The sequence below is a fragment of the Lissotriton helveticus genome, chromosome 7, assembly GCF_964261635.1.
Source record: "Lissotriton helveticus chromosome 7, aLisHel1.1, whole genome shotgun sequence".
In the NCBI taxonomy this organism is placed as follows: Eukaryota; Metazoa; Chordata; class Amphibia; order Caudata; family Salamandridae; genus Lissotriton; species Lissotriton helveticus.
The window spans coordinates 1,298,024,570-1,298,049,015 of record NC_136068.1 but is presented as its reverse complement, the minus strand read 5'-3'; the positions used below and the strand labels follow the sequence as shown (position 1 = coordinate 1,298,049,015).

Sequence of the window (24,446 nt, the reverse complement as noted above, 5' to 3'; positions counted from 1 at the left end):
TGTCCGTCGCGTGGTTCAGGGGCCCTACAGCAGTGAGCAGACGCGGCCCCGGTCCATCCAGCCACGCTGTGCCCAGTGGCACACCGAATCCAAGCACTGCCCCCAGAGTCTCCATGTGCGCAGGGAGCTCAGCTGTCGGGTGGGCCGCAGCGCCCGCTCCGTCCCTTCGTGGCGACCAGGCCGCAGTCTTAGGACTCGCGTAGTCCGTGTGGTCGGGATGCTCGGACCGCACCCCTCCCGGTCCTGCCCCCCCTGCTCCGGCCAGGAGCCGTCGAGATGTCCGGTGCAAGTCTCCGCCACCCCGGGCAGACAGGAAGACCTCTTCTCGCCCCACAGCACGCTCCGATCCGCCTCCGCCGCTAGGCTGCAAGCCCCAGGGTCGCGTACTCCGCAGGCCGGAAGGCATGGTCCCACAGTAGTCCGGGCCCCGCCGCTCCTCCGCAGCCGGGATCTGCAGCTGCGGTCGGTCCGCAGGCGTGACCGGGATCCCGCTGGACGCTCCGGGTGTCCCCACTCAGCCCTCCAGGGCAGCCGCGGTCCTCAGCTCCCTCCGACCAGGCCGCAGTCCCCCGGGGCCCACAGTGCCGCTGCCGGACCTCGTGGTGCGCCCGCTCCAGATCTGGCGCCGTTCCCGGGGCACCTCCGCCGCAAGCTCGGATCCGGCGGTTGGACACGGACCCCAGTGGCTACAGGTGCGTCCGGGGAGCCGTGAATGAGCCCGGGGCCAGGTGCTGTACAAGGCTATAGAAGGCCCGGCGCCGGAGGGGACTCAAAGCACGTCTTACTCCGCCGCCATCTTGGCCACGCCCCCCCAACACCATTTTAGTGCTTGCATTGAACTGCATGAGGGGATATTTTACAATTATGGTCCTCTCTGTCTGCTCCTGCTGTTCTTTTCCTATGTTTCTTGCTCTAATTAGCTAACGGTTAGCATATTAAAGTCACACCTATTCGCTTTGCCAATGCTTGTTTTTAAAATCAGCTCGTGTACTTTAAAGGGATAGATGCTGTTTTAGTTCTTCAAAAAATTGTTTCTGGCCTGGGAAACCCCACAGGAAGCTGACATGATTCGGAAAGCTGAAGCTGACTCACAAGTCACAGGTTTACCTTTACAATCAGGTACCACTTCAATTCTGGGGTCGTAAACTGATCAATAGTTTGCAAGCACAATTGGGGTCACACACCATTGATGCATTCTTTTCCAACTCATAAATAGGAAAGAGGCGCTACTTTCATGCCCCCTCTTATTTGTGATTCGGAAAGGGTTTCAAAAATCCTTTTACAAGTCTAAAATGATTTCCTGCCTTCTAAAAAAACTTTTGAACATTATAAAAAGCACTTTTGTAGTCAGGCTTTCTACATCTGGCCCTAAATCCTAAGCATAGAGCAAGACAGAGACTGACTAAATACTAAGGGGGTCATTAGGATGGCGGGCGGATCCTCCCGTGGAATGGGACCGCCCGCCATTGGTGCAGGGGTTGCTGACATTAGGATGCACCCGCCACACTGGCGGGCGCATCCTGCATTCCTGACATTGTGGCGGGCGGTGCTCTCAGCACCCCCCGCCACAATGCCAGGAAGGCATGTTGTGCACTTCCATGGCGGTGCCTGCCATGTTGTGCATGGAACTGCAGGGGGGTACCATAGGTACCCCCCATGAGCACCCCCCACCCCCCCGGAGTCCCTGGGGGCCCGCAACGGTCCCTGCAAGCAGACTCTGCATGCCTTTCGGTGGCAGCAATCCTGCCACAGAAAGGCATGTTCCAGCCCATATTCTAATATGGCTGGCAGTGTCTGACAGACACCGCCACCATATTGAACACTTTTCCGCCCGGTCGACTTGTCGACCGTGCGGAAAAGCAGCGTGCGGTCTTTCCGTCCGCCGCAGTCCCCCCAGCCATTGTAATATGGCGGGGGGTCTTTGCTGCAAGGATGGCGGGCGGATCGCCCCCGCCAGGCCGGCGGTGACTACCGCCGGCCCGGCGGGGTTGATCCACCCGCCATCCTAATTGGGCCCTAAATGTCCAGAAAGAAAACAAGTGTAGTGTTCTGAACTATGAAGTTAGATTAAATGTTATTAAATGCTGTTCCTGGAGTTTGTGGCTTGCCCATAAGATGGCATGTATGGTACAAGTAGATAGTCTGTCCTAGGACCCAAAGAGGGAGGGCTGACATCTATTTACATTTGAATATCGTCTAATCATTATAAATGTTAATTTATTTTGCTTTTCTCCTCTTCCCACTTTCTGCCTTTGAAATGCTCATCTTCCTCATTCCCTCTCTTTCCCTCTTCGCATTACAATTCTTCCTGCTGCCTTTGGATTTTTGTTTTCAGGTGTGTGTATCGCGGACAGTATGGGCCTCTGGATATTCACCATTCCATGTTCCTGCCCACCCTCATTGCCCAGGCAACCCCTGAACAGCAGGAGCGATTCTTTATCCCAGCCTGGAATCTGGAGATCATTGGCTGTTACGCCCAGACTGAGATGGGTCACGGTATAGTAATATTTGTTCTTGCTAAGGCAAGGGTATGTTGCTTGCTATGGGGATCTCAATCATGTAGACCGCTATAGGCCAACATTTATACTGGTCTTACAGGCAGTGCCACTGGTAGGAACTGCTAGTCAGATGCTTGGTGCAATAATGCTTTATGGCTTTATATTATCCCCGCTCACTTCACAAAATCTGGTATGCTAGAAACCGAACCCTCTTTAAGCACTCTTGAACTTTTATCATTCAAGTCATGGCTGTTTGTGGTCGGTGCCCTAATAATTCCCTTCTCTTTTACTGACACCTACAAGACCCCCGCCTCCAGGGGCTCCCAGGTAAGCCCTGCAGTCTAACACAGCTTCTTACTAGTGACAACACAAATTAGTAAACTGAGAGACGAAAGATTCCTGAAGCATAAGTATTTAGACCGATTTATGAGCCGTCCTTGGGCGGTTAAAAAAATAAATATTTTTTGGTACCATAGCACCACTCTCTACCCAGCTCACAAAAATAGTAAACGTCATGTTCTGTGAATCGGGTAAACGTCATGTTCTGTGAATCGGGCCCATAGAGATTAAGTAACAAAGTTCCTTTAAATGAAGTGAAACGGTCTCGAAGCTTTATGTTTTAATTTCGTCTCCGATGCTAGCTACGACTTGTGGGCTTTATTTCTGTTCGAAGACACTAAAAGGCAAATCCCTTTTTTTATTGTTTAATTTTCCACCAATGGACTCTTGCTCAGACAGTAGATAAGGGTTTGTTCAACACAGAAAGGCTACACAGTGTTTCAATTTGCTACTGTCCATCCACTGTTGACTGTTTCTTTAAAGTCTGCCATTAGCCAAGAACCTTTGAATTTACTAAAATATGTATAACATACTTATACATTGGAGCTTTCAGCCTCCTCTCTTCATTCAGTGATCTGTTGCTGTGTCATTCACATTTTTCCTCTGCTTATTACTACATATAGTATGTGGCAGTGGGTCAACCTATTGAAGCCACTGGTTAACTTCACTTTGAGTGACTGCATTTTGCTCTCTCACAAGCAGCACATCCACACACAAGCTAGTTCCTTTCAGAGCCAGTGATTTTACTTTATGATAACGTTAGTGTTGTCTTTGTGTTTAGAGCTTGATTTGATAGCAGGCCACATCTGATACACATTCCATCTTTATCAAATTCCTTCCCCTGCTAATGCAAATCCCCTTTGGAGTGTTTTGTTTTTTTGACTGCTACTATTTCACAGTGTAACAGATCAGTATGTGTCTATTTAAAACTACTCTGTATTATTTTATCTTCTTATTACTTTTTTATTCTATCCTTCCTTCCTTCATTATTACTTGTCTTTTTTAATGTTTGTTTTCTTCGTTCTTTTTTCTTTCCTTTGTTTTTATCTTTCTTTATTTCTCTATTTATTTGTTTGCTTCTTTTTCGTTTCTTCTTTCCTTTGCTCTTTCTTTCTCATTTTGCTTCTCTTGCCTTCTTTCTATCCTTTTCAATTTTTTTTTCTTTCTTTCCTCTTTATATCTTTCTCTTTCTATACTTTCTGCCAATCCCTTTACTTCGTTCTCTTTTCTTCTTTCTTTCCTTCCTTTTTTAGGTTTTGCCTGGCGAAAAGATGCGCTCTGCGCATCTTTTTCGCGCAGGCGAAATCCTGATGAGTTCTGTAGTGTGGCTTTGGGTCGGCCCTCGTCATTCATTGGCTGGCTCCATAAATGGAGCCTAGCCATTGGACGAGGGGCCTGTCCGTCAATGCCGGACCAGATTCGGGGGCGTTCCCGCGTTTCTTTGGCTTTTGCCGACGTCACGCGACGCCGGGAACGCCCCCGATTCTGTTCCGGCATTGCCGGCACCTCCCTTGCTCCCCCCTCCCGCTTGTTTCCTGGTGCCCGCCTTCGTGCTCCGGCCGGCCGTCGTCAGCGTCTCTCCTCCCCCTTTCCCGCCCCCTCCCGCTTGTTTTGGTGCCCGCCTTCGTGCTCCGGCCGGCCGTCGTCAGCTCTCTCCTCCCCCTTTCCCGCCCCCTCCCGCTTCTCTCTGATGCCCGCCTTCCGGTGAGACACTGTGATGAATGCCACTGAAAGCCCTGGATGGACTGGGCTGGGTCCGGGTCAGTCTGCTCGGTAGTGGGCTGACTAGTGACTTGAAACATTGAAAGAACATATTTGAACCAGCCTTTGACAATAAATTATGACGTAATGCAGCTAACACAAATGTAACGTGTGAAACTGCAGACTGTTATGTTCAGCCAGAGTGGAGCTTCAGAGTGGAGCTTCAGAGTGCAGAGTGGAGCTTCAGAGTGGAGCTTCAGAGTGCAGAGTGGAGCTTCAGAGTGCAGAGTGGAGCTTCAGAGTGCAGAGTGGAGCTTCAGAGTGCAGAGTGGAGCTTCAGAGTGGAGCTTCAGAGTGGAGCTTCAGAGTGGAGCTTCAGAGTGGAGCTTCAGAGTGCAGAGTGGAGCTTCAGAGTGCAGAGTGGAGCTTCAGAGTGCAGCTTCAGAGTGGAGCTTCAGAGTGCAGAGTGGAGCTTCAGAGTGGAGCTTCAGAGTGCAGAGTGGAGCTTCAGAGTGGAGCTTCAGAGTGCAGAGTGGAGCTTCAGAGTGCAGAGTGGAGCTTCAGAGTGCAGAGTGGAGCTTCAGAGTGCAGAGTGGAGCTTCAGAGTGCAGAGTGGAGCTTCAGAGTGCAGAGTGGAGCTTCAGAGTGGAGCTTCAGAGTGGAGCTTCAGAGTGGAGCTTCAGAGTGGAGCTTCAGAGTGGAGCTTCAGAGTGGAGCTTCAGAGTGGAGCTGCAGAGTGGAGCTGCAGATTCAGAGTGGAGCTGCAGATTCAGAGTGGAGCTGCAGATTCAGAGTGGAGCTGCAGATTCAGAGTGGAGCTGCAGAGTGGAGCTGCAGAGTGGAGCTGCAGAGTGGAGCTGCAGAGTGGAGCTGCAGAGTGGAGCTTCAGAGTGGAGCTTCAGAGTGGAGCTTCAGAGTGCAGAGTGGAGCTTCAGAGTGGAGCTTCAGAGTGCAGAGTGGAGCTTCAGAGTGGAGCTTCAGAGTGGAGCTTCAGAGTGGAGCTTCAGAGTGGAGCTTCAGAGTGGAGCTTCAGAGTGGAGCTTCAGAGTGCAGAGTGGAGCTTCAGAGTGCAGAGTGGAGCTTCAGAGTGGAGCTTCAGAGTGCAGAGTGGAGCTTCAGAGTGGAGCTTCAGAGTGCAGAGTGGAGCTTCAGAGTGGAGCTTCAGAGTGCAGAGTGGAGCTTCAGAGTGGAGCTTCAGAGTGCAGAGTGGAGCTTCAGAGTGCAGAGTGGAGCTTCAGAGTGCAGAGTGGAGCTTCAGAGTGCAGAGTGGAGCTTCAGAGTGCAGAGTGGAGCTTCAGAGTGGAGCTTCAGAGTGGAGCTTCAGAGTGGAGCTTCAGAGTGGAGCTTCAGAGTGGAGCTTCAGAGTGGAGCTGCAGATTCAGAGTGGAGCTGCAGATTCAGAGTGGAGCTGCAGATTCAGAGTGGCGCTTCAGAGTGGCGCTTCAGAGTGGCGCTTCAGAGTGGAGCTTCAGAGTGGAGCTTCAGAGTGGAGCTTCAGAGTGGAGCTTCAGAGTGCAGAGTGGAGCTTCAGAGTGGAGCTTCAGAGTGCAGAGTGGAGCTTCAGAGTGGAGCTTCAGAGTGCAGAGTGGAGCTTCAGAGTGGAGCTTCAGAGTGCAGAGTGGAGCTTCAGAGTGCAGAGTGGAGCTTCAGAGTGCAGAGTGGAGCTTCAGAGTGCAGAGTGGAGCTTCAGAGTGGAGCTTCAGAGTGGAGCTTCAGAGTGGAGCTTCAGAGTGGAGCTTCAGAGTGGAGCTTCAGAGTGGAGCTTCAGAGTGCAGAGTGGAGCTGCAGATTCAGAGTGGAGCTGCAGATTCAGAGTGGAGCTGCAGATTCAGAGTGGAGCTGCAGATTCAGAGTGGAGCTGCAGAGTGGAGCTGCAGAGTGGAGCTTCAGAGTGGAGCTTCAGAGTGGAGCTTCAGAGTGGAGCTTCAGAGTGGCGCTTCAGAGTGGAGCTTCAGAGTGGCGCTTCAGAGTGGAGCTTTAGAGTGGAGCTTCAGAGTGGAGCTTCAGAGTGGAGCTTCAGAGTGGAGCTTCAGAGTGCAGAGTGGAGCTTCAGAGTGGAGCTTCAGAGTGCAGAGTGGAGCTTCAGAGTGGAGCTTCAGAGTGCAGAGTGGAGCTTCAGAGTGGAGCTTCAGAGTGCAGAGTGGAGCTTCAGAGTGCAGAGTGGAGCTTCAGAGTGCAGAGTGGAGCTTCAGAGTGGAGCTTCAGAGTGGAGCTTCAGAGTGGAGCTTCAGAGTGGAGCTTCAGAGTGGAGCTTCAGAGTGGAGCTTCAGAGTGGAGCTTCAGAGTGCAGAGTGGAGCTTCAGAGTGCAGAGTGGAGCTTCAGAGTGCAGCTTCAGAGTGCAGAGTGGAGCTTCAGAGTGCAGCTTCAGAGTGCAGAGTGGAGCTTCAGAGTGCAGAGTGGAGCTTCAGAGTGCAGAGTGGAGCTTCAGAGTGCAGAGTGGAACTTCAGAGTGGAGCTTCAGAGTGGAGCTTCAGAGTGGAGCTTCAGAGTGGAGCTTCAGAGTGGAGCTTCAGAGTGCAGAGTGGAGCTTCAGAGTGCAGAGTGGAGCTGCAGATTCAGAGTGGAGCTGCAGATTCAGAGTGGAGCTGCAGAGTGGAGCTGCAGAGTGGAGCTGCAGAGTGGAGCTGCAGAGTGGAGCTGCAGAGTGGAGCTTCAGAGTGGAGCTTCAGAGTGGCGCTTCAGAGTGGAGCTTCAGAGTGGAGCTTCAGAGTTCAGAGTGGAGCTTCAGAGTGCAGAGTGGAGCTTCAGAGTGGAGCTTCAGAGTGCAGAGTGGAGCTTCAGAGTGGAGCTTCAGAGTGCAGAGTGGAGCTTCAGAGTGGAGCTTCAGAGTGCAGAGTGGAGCTTCAGAGTGGAGCTTCAGAGTGCAGAGTGGAGCTTCAGAGTGGAGCTTCAGAGTGCAGAGTGGAGCTTCAGAGTGCAGAGTGGAGCTTCAGAGTGCAGAGTGGAGCTTCAGAGTGCAGATTCAGAGTGCAGAGTGGAGCTTCAGAGTGCAGAGTGGAGCTTCAGAGTGGAGCTTCAGAGTGGAGCTTCAGAGTGGAGCTTCAGAGTGGAGAGTGGAGCTTCAGAGTGGAGCTTCAGAGTGGAGCTTCAGAGTGGAGCTTCAGAGTGGAGCTTCAGAGTGGAGCTTCAGAGTGTCAAGAGCAATGCCAATAGCTCTAACTTTAACAAAGGCAAAACCATTGCATTGTAAATGCTTGTTCTTCTCTTCTTTCCTTCTTTCTCAAAGTCAGGAGGCTTGCTGCTAATTCCAGACTGATTGACTTTTTTAGGCCCGTGTTAGACAAGACCTTTTGATTTTACTTCAATTATGTATAGTACATAGTTACTTATAGAGGTTTCTGAGAGACTCCATCCATTAGTCTGTGGTTAGTGTAATTAGGTTTTGTCTTCCACCCACTCCAGCATGCATCAAGGGGCAATTTATCTGCCCACTTCAGCCAATGTTCACTAGTAACACATTCATACACAAAGTAGTTCCCTTCATTGCTGTTGTAATGTGTGTTGTCTGGAGACCCCCAAATTTGTTTTTGGCTGTAACAATTTATTTTTTTAGATTCATGAAGGCCTGGCATATTCTCAAGCAATAAAGTTTTGCAAAGCAATAACAAAACACGAATTGCCAGAAGGCTGGCTTCCAACACCAGACCTATTGACTTTGCCAATGCTTGTTTTCCCCTCGAGACCAGATGGCACAATTAGCGTCCCTCAGTACATTTTGTACTGCCAGTTCCTCCACTGACTTAATAATTTTCCAAGTTAGTCCTTTCCATGAAGGTCCCTCCCTAGACAGGCTCCTTCTTGCCCCACAGTAGGCGAGGTTTACCAACACAACATATAGATATGCAAACAATACTGCTATTGAGAATGTCAGTGATTAAACATTGTTACTTCAGCACCCTGTTCTCATTTAAATACAACCAAAGTGAACTTTGTATGTCAAGTAAATTCCCTATACCTGCCATCATGACTGTCTACCCTTTATCCTTTTTAAAGGTCTTTGAGATTATGTAGTTTCAGTTCAAATGTATAAGAAGAAAACCAGGATTGCATAGAAGGGACGCCGATGGAGTAGGGAGCTTTGATCTCCCCTCCCGGTGGCGAGCCCCCATCCAGTGCCATCCTGAATATGGTAGCGGAGCCCGGGGTCCCTAATCTGCTGCATTAGATTCTGAGGACAGAATGAGACCCTGCCCTGTGGACCGAGAAGCTGTTGGGGGAGCCAGGGAGCCTGATGCAGCAGTGAAGAGCGGAGCAGTGATAGAGGCAAGATGGCACCCATGACTCCAGAGTAGGCCGCAATGTGCAAGCTCCCAGAGAGACTGGTTGCTTGGGGTCCCCTGGGGGGGCCTCACAGGATCGAGAGCCTTCTCGACTGGACTCTGCCTACCCAGGAACTGAAAAGAGCCCCGGTGGGGGACCATAGCCAGCGGAAGGCCTCGGGCCAGAGGCTCTGAGGATCCGACCTCTTGGGAGAGCTCCCCGAGATATACTGGACTGCAAGAGCAGACTTTGGAGACCCCCTCCCCCTCCTGGAGAGAGGCAACAGCCCTTTACAAGTGGCGATGGCGAGCCTACCCAGAAAGGAGAACCCTGAACAGGAGAAGCTTATGGGCTTGCAACAGCCCCTGGAGCTGGAGATAGATGGCGCTCTCAGGTAAGCAAATATCTAATGCACAGGGACCTTCCGGAGGGTCTGTCCTGACTATGGGGGCTGGGTGCTGGGCCTTTTCTCTTGCCCTTATACCGGCTTGAGAGCTACAGGCTGCTGACATCGAGGGAGCAAGACAGAGGCCTGCAAAAGGGTCGGAGTGGTGGCCTGAGCCGCTGCGCCGAGACTGACCGACCAGACTTGGGCCGTAGAACACATGGACGAGAAGATACCGCGGGCCGAGTTTGAGGGTGGGGAGAAGAACAGAGTGTCGAGAACGGTGGGCGGGGGATTACCCTCGCCTCCCCCTTCATCCCAAAGATTGGCAGAGGAAGAATACGAGCAGAGGAGCACCCTGCGCAAACCCATGACCTAAACGCATGTTGTGGGGACATCTGGAACCCACTGGGTGGTTACACTACATGGTGGAGAGGACGAGGAGGGGACCTCATGGTCTAGCTGCCCGGAGAGTCCCACCACCCGTCGCCGGCCCCTGCAGACCCAAAAGACGAGATTCCGAGATAGGGTACAGACTAGTACAACCGACTGAGGGGTACTCTGCAACGGTTCTGCTCTGCCCTGGGGGCCAGTAGAAGGGGCCACAGAGACACAGTACTGAAGATTTGGGAGAGGATTGTGCCGCTGCTGTGGGGAGATACCTTCCAAGAGTTACGCCGCAATGGGGAAATTCACCAGAAAGCGACACCCTGAACCCGCGGACTCAACACCGGAAAACACTGAGGGATCTGATCTGGAACACAATGGGAATCTCCATACAGGACCAAAAGTACAGGATATTCTTCAAGCAATAGAAGCGCCAAGGTCGGCCGTGAAAACTAAAATAGATACCCTCAGAGAGGACTTGGGACTCCTAAGGGCGCCCACCTGGCGAAACGAGTGATCACTAATGTGAGCGACATAGAAGGCATGAGGCTGACGCTGATTTCCACGGTGGACAGGCTGAAAGTGCTGGAGGCATGGGTACGCACCCTCGAGCTCAGGGCAGAAGATGTGGAAAACAGATCGTGCCACAACAATTTGAGAATTGTGAGACTCCCCGAAAAAGCAGAAGGCAACGACATAGTCGAATACCTGGATGAATGGATTCGGGAGGAGGTGGCAGAGGAGGGTCTCTCTTCATATTTCGCACTGGAGCATGCCCAGAGAGTGCAGGCAAGACCCCCTCCCTGGGGGGTGCACCCCAGTGGTCGCAACATTGCTGTTTTACAAAGACTGAGATCATGTGCTTTGTTGAGCCTGGCTTAAGGGCTAACTAGTGGTGGATAACAGTAAGGTCTGACAAATTTCAGACTCCTAAAGGGAGGTTCAGAAGCAGTGTGCATCCTATCTGGCAGAAAAGAGAGTTACGTCAAATGGGAACCCAATACTCAATGCTGTTCCTAGCGAGGCTCAGGGTGGTGCCCACGGTGCGGACACAATTCTTCAATATGTCCCAGATGGTGTGGGACTGGATCGATCAGCAGAAACCCCGGATGAGTGACAAGGGAGCAAGATGGGTTGACAATGGGAGAGATGGGGCAGATCCCTGGCTGTCCCTTCTAGGGCTGAGAAACATCTGGAAAGGGATAAAATGGGTGCAATCGCATCGCTCAGTGCCTCTACAGCTCGGGAGGCATCCTCGCTGACTGGGGAGGAATCTAAAGACTCAGACTCGGACCACAGCTCCAGTATGATTGGGCGCCTCAGCCAGGATCTCTCATGGTGACCCCCGGAATGGCGGATGACATCATTTGAACACTGTCTTAACATGCAAGAACTGGAGAGGGAGGAGGCAGGGGTGCATGGGGTGAGACTGGGCTATAGCAGCTGAATCTCTGAGGCCAGCGCTTACTACTGGCTAAGGGGGCCAAGGGGTCGGGGGAGATTTGCTTGCCCTCCACCTGCACGTCTAGCGCGGACCTCCACGAGTACTGTTTGGTTGCATAGATTGAATAAAACTTGGATGGGGGAGGGCCACTTAATTGTCCTGGGGTGTGGGAGTTTGGGGGTTATAAGGATATTAGTTGGGGAAACTGCAGGAGAGGCATACCAGGAACTGAGGCGATGGAAGATAATAGTGAACGCCCATCTTCCTGACCCATGAGCATCCAAAGAAAGGGGGCAGGCCAGTCCTTACCTGATCTACACCAATGGATAACATATAAAATTATAACCTGGAACATTAGGGGAATACATACCATGAGCAAGCGGTAAAAATATTCTCCTATTTGAGCAGGAGGGGGATCCGTATTGCTCTACTCCAAGAAACGCATCCTCTAGCTTCTAAGGGGCCTGCCTTAAAACACAGATGAAAGGGGTAGGCATTCTACACCTCATACTCTGCATTCGCTAGGGGGTGCTATTCTGGATTGGAGCGGGAGCACACTGGAGACTTAGTAGACCCTGAGGGTCAATATGTGGTGGTTTCTAGCAGATGAGATGGCCAAGATGTGGCGATAGTTAACATCTGCGGGCCTAACATTTCTGGCAATCCTGTCTGGCAAATTGGCCCCCTACCTGCTTCATTCCACAATCCTGGGGTGGGACTTCAATTGTGTAGCTGACCAACTGCTAGACTGCTCACATGCCCCACTCAGAGACACTCCTGTCAACCGCATAGCGAAGGCCTTCAAAGATTGGCAGGGTAGATGGGGGTTACTGGACACTTGGAGACATATGCACCCAACGTTTATAGACTATTATTTCTCACATGTTCATGAACTCCATGTACAGCTGGACACCTTCCTGCGCTCACCTGATATCCATGCCCTAGCCCAAGGAGTAGAATACTTGCCACGCACAATATCAGACCATAACCCTGTCCTCTTGCGGCTGAGGTGGGGGACGCGTCGACAGCCCATTCCTAACTGGTGCCTCAAACTGGAGGCGCGGGAGGACCAGGCCTTTAACGAAGACACTAGAGGACAGATAATAAAATACTTTTCAGTTAATGTTGACACAGCTTCGTCCGGATTGACTGAATGGGCCTCCTTTGAGGCAGTAATTTGGGGTTAGTGTATAACATTATCCATTGGAGTTTGCCTCTCATTAGTGCCGGATGTGGAGGAGGCAGACATAGAACTACAGACTTCAGAGAGACAGAGGCCCAGAGCTTCGTCAAAAGCTCCTGGACGGTAAGGAGACTGTGACAGTGCAAAAGGAACGGTTGAGGTGCTTTGACTATAAAACATTTATGGAATTAACCCATGCGGAAAGAGATAGGAAGGGCTCCCTATTGGCTTGGTTGGTCAATCCGACCCGTAGGGGCCCACCAATAGTAGAAATAGAAGACCATGCCGGACACCGCCTGTAAAGACAGGAGGAGATCAATGGGAAGTTCCTGGTGTTTTATGCAGCCTTGTACAAGAGGGCGGTGGGACAGAGGGTGAGGACCACGGCAGACTTCCCAGCTCCACTCCCCGCCCTGACAGAAGAAAATGTGAAGACATTGGGGCAGACATCACCATACAAGAAGTAAGAGCGGCCATTAAGGGGCTTGCCATGGGGAAAACTCCAGGAACGAACGGTCTTCATGCCGAGTTCTATGCCTCCTATGTAGAGGAACTGGCCCGAGGCTTGTGAAGATGTACGAGGCGGCTGGAGAAGTAGGTCCTCTCCCTCGTACCACATGGGAAGCACTAGTAGACCCTCTGCTCAAACCGGATAAATTACCCTTGGACTGTAAGGCTTACAGGCCATTATCTATGCTTAATCTTGATTTTAAAATATTTAGCAAGCTACTAGCAGTGAGGCTTCTCTCGTTAATGGCCGTCCTTGTCCACCCAGACCAGGCGGGGTTCATCCCGGGCCACAACACAACCCTTAACATAAGACGACTGCTGTCCATAATGGAGGCATGTGGGCACGGGGAGGAGAGGGAGTTGTCTTCACGAATGACATAGAAAAGGCCTTTGAAAGCCTTGAGTGTGAGTTCTTATATGGGGTCATGGAACGAATGCAGATGGAACGGGGTTTCTTGCGATGTGTCGAGCTGCTTTATACAGATCCCTTGGCTAGGGTTCGAATGGGCCACACAATATTGGAGCAGTACGGGGTGGAGAGGGGTGCGCGACATGGATGCACCCTCTCCCCCTTGCTGTACACCCCTGATATGGAGCCACTGGCAAGCCTTGCTCGGGCATGCGATAGATATCGAGGACTGCAGCTAGAGGGACGTACCCATTACAATGCTCTGTCTGCTGTCAATTCATTATTGTTTCTGTTGTCAGTCTGGGAGGGGACCTGTAGGGCACCAGATAAATGATGTCTGCATTTGAGCAGCTTTCCGGGCTTAAAGTCAAGTGGCAAAAATATTGGCTCTTCCACTGATGGAGGGAAGAGACCCACTGGATGGGTTAGGCGAACTCTTGTGGGAGCCCCGCTGTCTATGAGGCCAAGGAGTCAAGATCTACCACTCCCATCCTGACCTCCAGGAAGGAAACATTAGGGCTTATTATAAGGGCTCTAAAAGTTAGTATGACCTTTTGGGGGACTCTCCTCTCTATCCGTCTTGGGTAGGCTAGCTCTTCTGAAAATGGTGGCTCTCCGGGGCTACTGTACTTCTTCACAACACTGCCTATATGGATACCGAGAACACAGTTCACCAAGCTGGACTCCCTTATTGTGTCCTTTATCTGAGGTACATGCTATGGGCGGGTGGCCCTGAAGACACTGAAACAGGAGAGTGAGGGCTTGCAGTTCTCGACTTTGAATCGTATTACCTTGTGGGACAACACAATGGCTGGCAGGAAGACAGATGCAGGGAAGGGAGATGGGGCCATTTGGTGGCTTATAATCTCCTATTGTCTCCTACCAGCGAGAAAGTTGTTAAAGGTCTACTGCGACAGGCAGATAACATACCTTTGAGGACCTATTTGAAAACAATAGTTCTATCTCATATAGTAGTTTATGTGTCCACTCCAGTGCAATTCCATTGGCATCTTGCTGCAATCTCAGGCTACAGTTGGCAGCTAGGACTATCCTATCCTCGTACCCTTCACAATTGCCCGACATGCAGCTCTCTAGGACATACATAGGAAGGGCAAAACAGGGATACTCAATATTGTATTTATACTCTACATTCCTAGCTTGTACAGTGGACAAGCTACCGAAAGCAAGACTTAAGTGGGAGTCATCTTTGGGGCATCCATTTTTTGATAAATTATTAAACTACTGCTCCGCACAAGTAAAAAAAATACACTGCTCTCCTACAAACATAAACTCTTACATTTGAAATACCTGCACCAATACTACGACACTCCTGAACAAATAAACAAATTTAGCGAGGGCGCTGAAACAAAATGTGTTAGATGAGATATTCCTAATGCAAATGTTCTCCATATGGCTTTTGCCATGAACTTCCTTTTTTCTGACAGAATGTGTTCCTGGGGGTCTCTGAGATTGTAGATACTCCAGTCGACCCATCTCCTCAGTCTGCACTACTGGGAGATACTTCACATTTACCTGCCTCATACTGCTGCATTGACTCCATTTTACTTGCACTAGCCTGGAGGTGTGTGGCCGTGAGCTGGATGCAGAGGTGGTTGCCATCTTTAAGGAGTGGTTGCAAGATGCTGCTAACAGTCAGGACATGTTGGAACAATATGCTGGGACAATCCATCCCACTGCTCGACCCAGGGACATATGGTCACTCTTCCATCTTTATCTACAGTGCAACACTGGGTCACTGCCACCCTACCCACACAACTCTGGACTGGCCGCACCATCCCCTTGCAGTAGAAACCCACTGCTACTGTGAAATGCCCCTCAACATAGGCCATGTTTCTTTGTGTCGTTTATTGCTGCACTGTGATTTTTGCATCTTAAAATTATATGTACTGTGTCGTAAATTCTCTTTTATGTGAAATTTTAATAAACAAAGTTTTTTTTAAAAGAACGCGCCATCAATGAGTTGGCGGACAGGAGTTTCCTCAAGTACACTTATTCCAGCTGGAATGGACAATAGGACTCCTGTACACCTTCCTGCCGTTTCCTCTTGTGCCCTGGGTTATGAAGAAAATCAAGAACAAACGGGTTTAAATCATCCTGGAGGCCCCAGATTGGGCAAGCCTAGTGTTGTATGTGGAACTCCTGAGTGAGTATCCCTTCCTCGATCAGGCTGCCACTTTGGGAGGGCCACCTGTCTCAGCAATAGGGTAGGGTCCTCTCTCTGAATCTATGCAAATTACACCTCCATGCATTGAGATTGACGCAGTGGAATTTGACTTCATTCAGTGTGCCAACTGAGGTGGAGGCTGTCTTAGTCGCCGCTAGGTGTCTTTCCGCAAAATCCATTTAAGATGGGACAAATTTGTGACCTGGTACTGCGGTGCTTGGACTAATTAACAAGTCATGCTATTGGTTGTGCTTTTATTTGTTTTGTCTTTAGCACAGCAAGGACTTGCAGTGGGCATTAAGAAGGTTATTTGTTGGCCCTTTCAGCCTTCCTAGGTCTGCTTGACCAACCATCTTTTTTCAAATCACCCAATGAGATATAATAACGGTTTGGCACTGGTTTCCTCCCATGCTATTCCTCATTTATTCGATCTTCAAGCTGATGCAAAGCTCCTCACTGCATCTCCTAACCTTGAAGACTGTCCTACTCAATGCAATTATGTTAGTTTGTCACTTGAGTGAACTACTGCCAGTCTCAGTGCATCCTCCACACGCCACCTTTTTCCAAAATTGGTGCTAAGGAATCAGGAGGTCGTATTACCAAAAGTCATGACTCCCTTTCATGTTGGATAATCCACCATTCTACCAGTGTTGTTTGCTCCCCTCACCACTCGAAAGAGGAGAAGAGGCTCGGTTGGACCGCAAAATGACTTTAAGCTTTTACATAGACTGTACTAAGATCAATGTTTTTGCTCTTGAGTAAAAAAAGGGAAGACAGTGCATAAGAGGACCTTCTTGAGGTGGATAGTCCTCTGCATTGGAATCTGCTATGCAATGGCCAAGACATAGCCCCCAGAAGGTCTGAAACCCATTCTACCAAGACTGCTACATCTCGTTGACATCTGCTAGACTGTGACATGGGTGATGGCTCATCCATGCCTTGACGATCAGGTCTGATGGGACACTTTCGCCCGTTATTCTGGCAAGGAACTGGAATCGCTGCCCATTCCAGTAGCGAGGTGATTCCCCACCTGTGCATTCACTAGACTTATTCACAATAGTGCTATTTATATTGAAATACTGCCAAAACAAGACTTGACTTGTCAAATTCCAGGGGATCTTGTTAAAAATCTGGTTATGTTCATAAAGAATTCTGCATTTGTTTGACTTTCGAGCTGCCTCGCTTTTATAAAAATATCACTACTATAGGATTTGAGGTGACCCAGCTCAGGGACCCGCCCCTCTTCCCCCTCTACCTCTCTCGTTTCAAGTTCTGGATTCTAATATTAGATCGCCCTGAGGAAGGTGCGACCAGTATTGTGGTCCTCACGAAACACATATTGGGGCATAGTAAGAACGGAAATAAAAGGACCAGACTATGTAATTGATGTTTCCATATTAAAATGTATTGATTTGAATACTTTATATGTGAATTAAGAACCTATACCACTGAGATATAAGTTGTACCTATTTTGCTAAGTATATCTAGTTCCCAAAGGGGGGCAGCTCCACGTTGGTCCCTGCTATATTGTTTTTACTTCTTTTTTTTTGTTGACATTTATTGATATGGGAAGTATGCTAGCGATGAATAGATGTGTGTGGTGTGAAAAACATGTATGTAGATTGAGCTATTATAGGGAGAAAAAACTTCACGAATATTCCCAGAGCGAAAAGGTCAATGCTTTGGTAGAAACCATGTACATACCTTGTTGGTATTTATTTGACAATTGTTGTATTAAATATTGAAGAGCTGGTAACCAAATAAGATTATTGCTTCATTATTGAAGGTTATTTGGACACTATGGGTGTAAATCGCATGGCTTTGGCGATTGTGAGCTTTTCCTACAACACAGTGAGATATTCCGCCTATCTTCATTCGAGGCAGGTTTTCCCTTTGTGGCTGATGGGACACTTTGCCTCCTCAGTTCTAGGGGACTTTTTGGTCTGAGTTCATTCCACACACCCTCCACTTTGGGGAGTTACTGCTTTGGTATCTTTTTTTAAGGCGAGGAACCTACAGCTAGAAGTATCCCTCAGAAGAGAAAGTTTGGTTACTCTTCTCCTGGTGGATACTCTATATAACCACAAGTTCCTCACTGCCCTTCCAGCCGTTGCTCTGTGAAGTGAATGCTTTTTAGCACCTGAAATAGTCATAAGTAAGTACTCAGCACACTTTATCCCAAAATTGTATACCCTCTTTGAGGGAATGAAAAAGGGGGAAAAACAATAAACTGACATCAGCGGTACAAACTAAGGAAGCAAGGTGACAGCAGTGCCACAAAGAAACCACAGAGCATATAAAGTTTGCATCTGACATTAATCGTTTGAAGCATATCTTGGGTGCTTTGTTCATTGCTACTGAACTTGGGAAATGGGCTGAGCTTCAAACAGCCTGCCACTAGTCTAACAAAGCGATTAGTGACTTTTTGAACCTTTTTATCTTTTCTTCAGTGCCCTTTAAGTACATTGCATGGCTATCCTTTTTCTCCTTGGCCTCTTTATCACACCCAGCAAATCTTTGTGGATGTTATTAAAAACAGCAGTTCATTCAGGAGACAACGAGGGTAGACGCTGCAGTCATCACAGCTGTTCACCATTCTGAGATGTACATAGTTTCTAGCAGGCGTAAGCATTTATTATGCATTTCATTGCATTCAAGAGTGGAACAACAGACATTCTTTTCTCTTTTTAGAAGATTTCTCCCCGCATGCGGCGGATCCTAGCTACTTTGTTCACCTAAAACAAGTAGGGAGATAGACACCAGCTTGTTGCTAAAGCCAAATTGTAAAGTAATGTCAGTGCCGCTGTTCCTAACCTATCCACATACATCTATGTAAAGGAGTGGCAGTGACTGCTGTGTCTGGGAAAGACCTCCCACACCCTAACTGGAGGTTGCAGCTCAATCAACATAGTGGCACATGTCCACCTCTGGTTTCTTGGTCTGCTTTCAAAGTTTTACTTCATTGCTGTTATTCCTCTTGCTTCTGGATAAATTACTTCCAGTTCCTATTTTCTGTATGGCCCTTCAAGGTGGTGACTTCTGGAACAGATAGGCTGGAGGTGGATGAATGGAATCTGTTGGCTCCTTTTCTTAGTGGGGGAGGACATTTCTCTCTGTTTGTTTCCTTACTTTATGTCGGACTCTCATTCACAAAACCAGGAGCTTTCACAATGTGTGCCTAACATGTTTTTACTCATAGGGACCCACATTCGCGGCCTTGAGACAACCTCCACGTACGACCCATCAACGCAGGAATTCATCCTCAACAGCCCCACTATAACCTCAATCAAATGGTGGCCAGGTGGACGTGAGTGTCACTTCTTATTTGACAAGGTGTTTGGTGACTATGTGAGTGAGTATTGCTAACAGTCAGATGAGAAGGATAGGGATATTTTGGTGGCTGGTGTGAATGATGGAGTCATGAATATTGCTGGACAAGGTTGAAGTGGATTATTTAACTATTTTACCTATATTACATTTTTAACCTTTTTACCTATATTACATTTTTAGAGGAGGTGGCAAACCGTACACTAAACAAATTGGGCTAGAAGCAGCAGTTGTCTTTTTGTGTCATAAGACAGAGTTTGGCAAGTCCTTTACCGTTTGTTGGACACTAAGAGATCAGTTTTTAGGTCGAGGCTGGGCAGCGTGCATGCGCTGTTTGCAAGACCTACTGTGGTCAATACTACTACTCTATTCCCCGCCTGCTTCTTACCTTAAGCTCAGAGCAGCATCGTTCTTCTTTCCTTCCTCCTGATTCGTTCCTGCTGCCGGTACCTCACTTCCGTTCAAGGGTGAGGAGTACCGGCCAATTACAGTTTCCATGTGCAACCATTCTTTATGTGTTGTTTGCAAGAACTCTTTTTTATAAATGTTGCTTTCCTCTGGTCACTGTTTGCTTAGTTTGACGTTTCCTTTCTGCTTTGCGTTATAAGCCTTTCCCCCCATCCGCCTCATACTACAGAAGTAGGTCGAAAAAAACAACCCCCTCTCCATTCGCTGCTTCAGCGCCGCCATTTTGTTTTATTTTATTTTTTTACTTTAATGCTCAGCACAGGGCCCGCTTCAGTGACATCGTACTTTGTTTCAGGCTTTTTTTTTCTTTTTTAGCTTAAAAGCTGAGTGCAGTGCTTGCTTCAGGGACAGCGCGCTTTATGTTTTGGCTTTTTATCTTAAAATCTAAGTGCAGCGCTTGCTTCATGGACACTGCGCTTTATGTTTAAACTATTTTGCCTTTCGCAATGTGTTTTTTTTCTGATGCCCTGCTAGCTTTGCTTTGCCTATGGACACACAGCCGGGGCACTATTGTCTATCATTGAGTTTTCCAGATAAACAACTAAGAGCCCGGACAATGCGTGGTGCTCACCTAATGAAACAAAGGTGCCTCCCCATGGCGGCCAGTGAAGTCTTCAGCCTGAATATGTGACGCAAGTATACAGTATAAACACCGTTGTTATATAGGTCCTCATTAATAATAGAGTCTCTTGGGAGTTGAGGCACCTTATGCGCATACGGTGAACTAAATTGCAACATGTTTCAACAGATTCTTGGACAGCCCTCAGTACAGGGTAGAAGACCGTACCATACTTTTGAATGAAAACAGAATTAATTTGTCTGCAACCTTTCCGCCTCATGTCTACCTCCAGATACAATAAAAGTCCTACCAGAGACAGAATCTAGCCCCAAAATCTCCCAGTTTATTCACAGCCTGCAAATATCTAGTGCCAAAATCACCGTTTCTTTCCTGTGTGCAGCTCCCCGATTTATTCTGTACAATATAAATTTAATGCATTTCATTCAGAAATACGAACCTGTAGGAAATGTGGGCTCTAGATTCCAATGTCTATTGATTTGAATATGCAGTCATTCCTCCCTCTTCCTCTCGCCCTTCCTTTTACCTCTCTCCCCCATCTCTCCTTCCTCTACCCTCTCTCTACCCCTCCTACTCCTTTTCCTCTTATTTCACCCATTCTCTTCCCCGCTTCTTGTCTCTTGCTACCCACTTCTCACCTGAGCATTTTCTCTACCCTCAAATTCTGCTTGCCCTTTTACCCCTCTACCATAACTCTTCCCAGGCTTGATGCTCTCTTCTTCCTCCTCGCTCTTTTCTATACTTATCCTCTCCGCCTTCCTTCAGAGTTGTCTCCCCACCTTCCTTCTCTTTTCCCTTTTTATCTCCATTCCTTAGCTCTCATTGTTCTGCGTTAACCCTTCTGCTCTGCCAACTCTTTTCCCTCCTCTTTAATTCTCTCTCGTCACTTTTTCTTCTTCAATACTTTCACCTTTGCCTCTCCACCAACCGTCTCTCAATTACACTTTAGCTTCTGCGATTCCTACCCAAGAGCTCCGCCTCCCTCCATCATTCCTTCTCTACCCCTATCTCTGCTTTCCCTTTTCTCCCCCTTCTAAGTCGCCCCCATCTGTTTCTCACTTTTTTCTGATCCCTATAAGTAGGGTGACCAACTGGCATGGGTGCAAATTCAGGACAGTGAGTGTAAACATTCAGGACGAAGGGCCAAAATTCAGGACAAAAATTCAGGACAGTGGGTCAGAATTCAGGACAAATTTGGGACAAAAGGTACATTTTACAGACACATCACAGGAGGTCGCACTGTATATTACATAAGTAAACAGACAACCAACACAAGCACAAGTCAAAATAAGTTTATATTAGGTTGAGAGAACCTTTCACTGCATCTGTTGTGTGCCGGAGTGAAACTTAAATACCTGCGTTTGCATATTGGATGCACCTGGGTGACATTAGCCAAAATGAAACCTCCACCCCCCAGAGCTTGGCCACTAGTGAGGTGACAGGGGCCCATAAACAAAAACAGTTTGCCATGCCCTGGGCTCCACAGGAGCAGTGGCCGCTGGTGACATTTGAAAGTGGTGGGCATAAATGTTTGTGATGAGTGCCCAGTGGTGAGCCAGCGAACGGGCCTGAAATTCATTAGGACAGGTGGTGGTGAGGCGGGGGGTTCTTCCCTGAGAAAAGTTTGAAAAAAGAGTGGGCAAATGGGGCATTTACAAGAATATTTGAGAAAGCAAGAAGGTTAATAAAGCAATTGTGGAAGTGTAGTCATTACATCAATAAGGAGATTTCATATGTTAATGATGTGGAGAACGTCTTATTCAGTATAACCACATAGCTGTTAGTTTGTCTGACAAGGCTACCCATCTCCCTCTGCCCTGGCTCCTCTCGAGCCCCAGCCTCTATCTTCCCTCCTGCCAGGCCCTACTGTTTTTAGGCTCTCCATTATTTCCACCTAGTTCCTAGACAGCCAACCCCTTGTGCTGCCTGTGTTTCCTCGGTTCCAGCCCTTTCTATGACAGAAGTCTCCTGTGCTATCGTTTGACACCTTTACATTGCTCGTATGCACCCTCTCCTCTTGATGCTCCTTCTGGGCCATCAGCCTCCTGTGGTATCCTTCGACTGCAGTGCTTTAGCCCTGCAATCTCTCCTCCCTGTGCTCTCTCCTTCACTGCACACCCAGCCTCCTGCAATCTCAAATCTCAGATCCAGAACATTACGGTAAGTGAATTCTCCAGATCATTCTAAAATACTCTGTTCACAACAAACGCACACTAACTCTTGTACATGCAAAGAACTATCCAGAGAACTGTTAATCCGACAAACCTATAGAACCATTCCTATAGTGACATAATTGATCCACATTATCCTTAAAATTCTCTGTTCACAACTCCCTTACTTCACACATGCATTCAATGTTGTGATTCACAGGGTTTGCGATTGTAAAAAAGTCTCGTACGTGAGCCCTTTTCACACCTTTTGCTAGTGGGATACGCTAGATGCACTGTGGGATAGACTACCTTAAATCATTTCTTATGTTAGTCTGTCTTCTTTATGTAGCCACACAAAGGAAGGCAGCAGAATGGTAGGCAACAACATCATCAAAATATAAAGAAGAGTAAAATAAGTAAAAGCAACATAACTAAGGAAACAAGATAGTGAGTACTCTAGCTTCCCATTATGCATGCCAGATCACACATTAACCCACTATGCTACTTTGATTCAAATCTGGGACTTCACAAAAATAATTCTCTCCAACAAACGCGTTCACCTCTAGAGTTCTCTTACTATTCCGAGATTTACTGGGCACCTTTACAGCAGATGCCTTAACCCATAAAATATTTTAAAAGGCAGACTTTGGAACCAATTAAGCTGAACAGATCTACTGTCACACTTCTCCTTGTTGCCAATCTCTTTGAGATAGTGTTTAAAATAATAAATATATTAGTTGAGGTCCAGATTTTTGATCGGGTTGCACCACAAACCTGACACCAAATCTCATGTGTTAAATCTCATAATAAACATGTATGAGGTCTTAATATCTGATGTCACTTCCAGTTATGTCACGTGCAATGTCGCACATTGTGACATCATGTGCTGTGATGCATGCCACGGGTTCCTGCTGCGGGGTCTCCAGCTCTGCTGCAGCTCTCTTTCTGTTGGAGACGCTGTCTCTGCTGCAGGTTTCCATCTCTGCTGCAGGTTTCCGTCTCTGCTGCAGGTTTCCGTCTCTGCTGCAGGTTTCCGTCTCTGCTGCAGGTTTCCATCTCTGCTGCAGGTTTCCGTCTCTACTGCAGGTTTCTGTCTCGGGTACAATTCCTTGATTATTCTTAGCTGTTGTTTCATCAACAATTGCACAATTGAGAAAAGGACTAACCTAGACTAGACCGATTACTTGCAGTCAATAACTTGGCAGAATCCAGGAGACAAAGAATGAAACAGAGGAGGAAATCACCCCTTGATAGGTTTCTGTGGCCGATGGATCATTTTAGCTCATCAGAAACTGGAACTGCTTTGACTAATGTAACACACAATAGACAATTCTCTGGGCTGGACGCACAAGTGACACATTATTTGCAGAGAGAATCATGATACACCAAGCCTGGTCAAATAAATACCAAAGTGAAAAAGCATGTTTTGGAAAGATTATCTCACTGAATGATGGTGAATAATCTCAGGGAAGATTCTATTGATTAGAGTTGCTTTCGGGCTCAGATGAAGCTGGCGTCAATCACTCAGCATAATTTGTAAAGGAATAAAATTAGTGATTATTATGCAGAAGTGTCATTTCTGTTCCTACACTAGATGGACATAAATTGTTTGGTACTTGTCAATGTGCCTGGTTTCTGATCCCTGCTAAACTGTAACATACGATTACTTTCAACAAATAGCTTGGATAGATTCAATTGATTTTCCGGAGCCCTATATAATACCAAAAGGCATGATGCAATAGCTAGCACGATCTGCCTCCATTTATTTAAGACATTTAAAAATGAACTATTTGTGTGTACAAAGTGAAAAGAAACAATGCATTAAGTGAGAATCAGGGTAGATAGCAGAATCTTAAAATATTTATATTTGCCTTTGTACTTCCAATTAACTTGTTCCTACAAAGAGCAGTTTCTTTCTGAAATAACTAAAGTATTTGAGATGTTAAGAGATTTACAGGTAATCAAAACCGTTGCACTGCACCATTTCATAATAGATCAGGGGCCTATTCGAACTGCACTGCATTTTTAGATAAGCTTAAAAGAAAGTAAACTCTTTGGGCTTCCTAAACTTTCTTCTTATGATGCGAACACATTTTCATGCAGAGGGAAAAAAGGGGAGCTTCATAAACCACCTGTTTTACATTTTGTAAAATATGCAACTTTTTCAAGCATTACCGTCCCAAAAATTGCAAGACACTTCATCCTATGAAATCAATATTAATTTGTGTTTTGGGGCTGTAATACCTTTAAAGAATGCACACATGATCGATCCCTGAGAAGAGCAGTGGGTGCAAGAGGAGGCCCAGCAAATGCTGTCACTGGCCCATTATCATTCTGTATATGATAATTAGGCCGACATACAGAATGATAATGGGCCTGATAGCAGTCTGTGCCAGGTTGGGGAGGTGCTGCTGCAGGCACCTGATCACAGCTGGAGCGCGAGCTGGCCCCTGCTGTGACAGTTACAGGACTCTCAGGCTGCTAGCAGGGGGCAGCTGAAATTACGGACAAACGGCGTCCGTTAAAGAATCCTTCACGGACAACGGACAAGAGGCCCAAATTACGGGCAGTCCGTGAAATTTACGGACGGTTGGTCACCCTACTTATAAGTCTGCTAATTTG

The 24,446-nt window shown here is 47.8% G+C and overlaps 1 protein-coding gene across 1 annotated transcript in view; it reads left to right on the top strand.

The window, feature by feature from the left end:
- Nucleotides 1–24,446, top strand: part of LOC144767358 (peroxisomal acyl-coenzyme A oxidase 1-like) — a 575,229-nt gene that overhangs the window by 244,122 nt on the left and 306,661 nt on the right. Inside the window, exons 3-4 of the mRNA XM_078650828.1 lie at nucleotides 2,336–2,496; nucleotides 18,502–18,609. Of these exons, the coding sequence (XP_078506954.1) occupies nucleotides 2,336–2,496; nucleotides 18,502–18,609 (269 nt within the window). The remainder of the gene's footprint in view (nucleotides 1–2,335; nucleotides 2,497–18,501; nucleotides 18,610–24,446) is intronic.